Source organism: Sinocyclocheilus anshuiensis, unplaced genomic scaffold (assembly GCF_001515605.1).
Source record: "Sinocyclocheilus anshuiensis isolate Anshui unplaced genomic scaffold, SAMN03320099.WGS_v1.1 scaffold1082, whole genome shotgun sequence".
NCBI lineage: Eukaryota > Metazoa > Chordata > Actinopteri > Cypriniformes > Cyprinidae > Sinocyclocheilus > Sinocyclocheilus anshuiensis.
Window position 1 is genome coordinate 2,064,705 of NW_015542379.1, and position 4,498 is coordinate 2,069,202.

The 4,498-nt window shown below is 39.2% G+C and overlaps 1 protein-coding gene across 1 annotated transcript in view; it reads right to left on the bottom strand.

Annotated features, from left to right (window-relative positions):
* LOC107692520 (somatolactin-like) overlaps positions 1 to 3,293 on the bottom strand; it is a 42,043-nt gene extending 38,750 nt beyond the window's left edge. The window contains exons 1-2 of the mRNA XM_016491603.1: positions 3,245 to 3,293; positions 2,833 to 2,960 (exon numbers count right to left, since the gene is read on the bottom strand). Of these exons, the coding sequence (XP_016347089.1) occupies positions 2,833 to 2,960; positions 3,245 to 3,293 (177 nt within the window). The remainder of the gene's footprint in view (positions 1 to 2,832; positions 2,961 to 3,244) is intronic.
* Between the last annotated feature and the right edge of the window lie 1,205 nt (positions 3,294 to 4,498).

Here is a 4,498-nt window from a genome sequence, read left to right on the forward strand (position 1 = left end):
ATTTTTGTAACAATATACAATACTGTTCAAAAGTTTGGGGTCAGTATTTATTTATTTATTTATGAAAAAAAAGTATGTTTTATTCAGAAAGGATGTGTTAAAGTGATAAAAAAAGATAGTAAAAACTTAAATTGTTAGACACAATTTCTATTTTGCATGAAACACTGTTCTTTTTATTTTCAATTCATAATCGTTTCCAACACTGATAACAAAATCAGCATATTAGAATGCTTTCTGAAGGGGCATGAGACACTGAAGACTGAAGTAATGATGCTTACAAATTCAGCTTTGCATTACAGGAACAAACCATTATTTTAAATCACAATAATATTTCACAAATCATTGCTTTTTCTGTATTTTTGATTAAATAAATGAAGCCTACAGAATTAAATCAGCCAAAGAATACTGCCCAAGATGAACTTTTGTTCATCTTTTCGTTGCTATATTTTTTTTTCATCATCTTTCTGCTTTTTGAAATCAAGGACATCCATCAGCTCACACCTAGGCGCCTGAATAAATCGTTCAATGACCGCTGCCGACTCCGTTGAATGTCTGTCTGAACGGCTGCTCAGACAGCTGTACACTAATACAAATCAGGCTTCAGAAACTCTTGGCAGGGAAGAAATCATTGACAGTCATCCCATAAACCTGCCTTTGATTTGGAAAAAGTCCTCTCTCTGGCCTTCTCCCCTGCTCCTCAGGCCTTTTCCATGTTGGAAGTCGATTTTCAGACGAGACTGAGAATAGCACAGATCTGCATTTTCTGCTGAAAAATTGAAGGATGTTTTATTTAACAGAAGCAGAAAGTTTTGCCGCTAGCTATGCTGTTTATTGATAGTAAATCTGTGAGAGCTTAATTGATTGTTCTCCCAGATCAGTGGTATAATCTCTCAGCCTTGGGATCTACAACACTGGACGCCGAACCGAACAATCAACTGGAACAACAAGAATATGTGCAGGCATTGAAAAGACATAGATGACACGAAAATAACATTTCTATCATCACACTCAGCCCATTTACTTTGAAACCCATGCAACACAACAAGGAGAGATTCTGAAAACTGTGCTGGTTGCTCTTGTCCATGCAATTATAATAAACAATGACTAAAGAATCCAAAGTTAAGAAAAAAAGGCACCTCTAAAGTACCCTAAAAGTATACAACTTGTGCACCGAAGCCATATACTGCAGCTTTGTGTGACAAACTTGAGTCAATCATTGAGTCAGTGAGTTGAACTTGAGAACCAAATCATGAACCATTGGGAATCAATGAGATAATCTTCAAAATATCTCCACAGAAGAATGCAAGTTGTACAATTCTGGAACATGAGGATGAGTAAATGATGACAGCATTTTCATTTTTTTTGGTGAACTATTCCTTTAAAATGTAATCTATTTCTCACAAACATCTGCATGGATTCATAAAACTAGGAATACAGTACAGCATGTGAGTAATATGGACAACTTACATAATAAATGTACGGTGCTTAAGGGTTATGAATGACATGAAGGTGAGTAAATAATGACAGTATTTTAATTTTTAGGTGAATTATTCCTATAAAACAAAGAAGCAAACTAGGAGTAGGAATCATGGGTAACACTTTACAATAAGGTTCCATAAGTTAACATTAGTTAATGCTTTAAACACTGCAAGCTAATGTTATTATTTAAAGGTCCCCTGAAATGCTTAGAAACATGCAGCGTTACTCTATGTGTTGACGTCATTTTAACTGAAACAGGAAGACAGGGCGGGACATATCAAGCAGCCCCGCCCGAAAGCATATTTACACTGTTTGAATCGTTCCGTCCCCTATATAGTGCACTACGTGCCATTCACTGTACAGAAATTACTAATTCTGTGGACAAGTGACCGATTTCAGCCGCGGCTTCAGCGTCTATTTTATAGTGTAGGGGGCGGGGCTTCAGATTCTAGAGAGCATTTGATTGGACAGAAAGTTTGATGAGAAGCTGAAGTACGATGTGACGTCAAAAAATTTGTTGAGCTGTTTTGGCGGAAGTGACGAACTGAAAGCTTTGAATGCGTTTATCTTCTAAATGCAAATTTTGTTTGTTTTGGAGCACACTGCCTTATAGATAACCTTAAGACTAACATATTGATCCTAACACCCAATTCGTTGAGCTGTTTTGGCGGAAGTGACGAACTGAAAGCTTTGAATGCTTTTATCTTCTAAATGCAAATTTTGTTTGTTTTGGAGCACACTGCCTTATAGATAACCTTAAGACTAACATATTGATCCTAACACCCAAACAAGTTCATTTTGATTTGATGGGGACTTTACATGTAAATGATACATGTGTTACAGTATTTTTTTTTTTAATCTTTAGTAATGTAAACTGTTCACTGTTAGTTCATGTTAATTCAGGTTCATTAAATAATATTAACAGATACAACTTTTGATTTTAATAATAACGCTAAATAATAACTTTACATATCAAGAAAATAGCATTAAACAAGATTACTAAATTCTTTAGAAGTATTTTTATTGTTAGTTCATGTTAATGCATAACAAATGGAATCTTACTGTAAAGTGTTACCAAATCCTGTGGTAGCTACTAAAAAAAGATAAATATTTAAATGACAACATTTTTTTTGTTCAAATTTGGAGAAAACTTAATTGCTTGCACTTAATGTTGCATCTTTTAAGACAGCCCTCTCAACACTCATTTCAATCAGAGAAGGTGATTGTACATTTAGCACCTTCCACTTGCTCTGGTTTCTTCCCAAGTCCTTGTTTTCATCCCTGGAGATCGCTGAGGATTTGCTCTATGTCCATCTGGCCATTTTTTCTGCTTCCACCACAGTTGTTTCTCACTGTCAGCTCCTCTGTAGTCTCGGCCTTTGGTGTAGACCCCTCCAGCGAGTGAGCCTGCTGTTCTCCCACGCTCCCTGTGTCTCTCATTAGACACCTCCACGTGGACCTGTACCCCACTACCAGGTTTGCTGCAAAAAGAGATGGAGAAAGAAAGCGGGGAAGGTTCTCCAGCCCCACATCCAAAGAAACAAAAGTGAAAAGACGGCCAGCTTCCCACTGTCCCTTTGGCAAACATAGATGTCTGATCAAGAGAGGAGGCAAGAGAGGAACAACTCAGAAGCCCAGACCTTTAATGTCTCTACGCAGAGATGTCACACAGGGAAGGCGGTCTTCTGAATCTCAGCACCCTGCCTTTAGTCGGCCGATAGAGGGAACAGCAGGGAATCATGGGCCAGCGTTCCCATCCTCATACCTTGTGTAAAGTGCTGCCGGAGCTTTGTAGCGCCACTACGGAGTCCCATGGCGAAAGTAACGAGGCTTTTAAAAAGTGCACGATGTACAAAATGAAAGCCTGCGACTTGCAAAGCGTGAGGCCTGAGCGAAACCCATTTCATTCCGCTTGTTACTAAACTTAAAAAATAGTGATCGAAATAGGCGAGGAGAATCAAAGTGATGGACTACTGTACTACTTGTTCTAGGCCTCCTGAAATAATTACAGCTGGGTTTACCATCGCATGTATATGTTATCACGGAGCATACTGGGATGCTGTGCATGCAAACCCGGGCTGGAGAAAACGCCTGAAGTCTGCGAGCATATATCGCCACATCTCGCTATAACTAAACTTAGCCTTTACCTACACTTTGCCTAAGGCTTCTCGTCTTTGTCAATCAATAAGCAACTTTTCACAGCTTGTAGAGCGGTCGTACCGAGAGCTCGCTTCAAACGCGCCGGCTCTGGAGGAAAATAAGGCGGACACACGGGATCCATATCAAGGAGGTCCGGATCGCACACAAAGATCGGACCTGGGTAGGGGGCAGACCTTTCCTGGTGAAGAATTAGAGATGAGACCGGCCTCTCGCAGGGCATAAGGTGGATCAAACCGCAAGGCAGAAGATAGATTAAATTTTCAGCCAACAAAGTGCAAACTAACTCCATCGCTTGGAAACATTGCTCATACTGGCCCTAGACGCCTGCCTTGGGAGGACTAATCCAAAGAGAACTGTTAGCAGAACTTGTTTCAACCATGTACGAAGTGAGAATGATGCAAAAGCAGTGAAATAAATAAATTTGAAATACTTATATGCTGTAATATATATATATATATATATATATATATAAAGAAGACACGCAGCTGCATTTTAAAAACGAGCACATTCAGATGGTATCTGTTCAAATTGTCCTCCTGCATTTTTGTTTCTTTCTACCTTTCTTGTCTTTCCCAATGTTTCTTTAGTGCTCGCATTAAGGTTGACTTGCCCCAAGGAAATGCAGAGGTACTCAACATACTCTTATTCCATTAGGAGGTATACTGTCTGCTTCACTGCACACAAGAAAGGCTGCTCTGTTTTCCTGGTGTGACAAACCAGAGCTAATACAATAACAAATGCTGTGACATCAATAATGCATTTTGGTGCTTTTCTTTAGGGATGCAGAGGAGTGGAAGTGTTTGTAAGACCCTGGAAAGTCAATGCAGAGATGGGGACCGTGTTTTGTGAAAAACTTTAT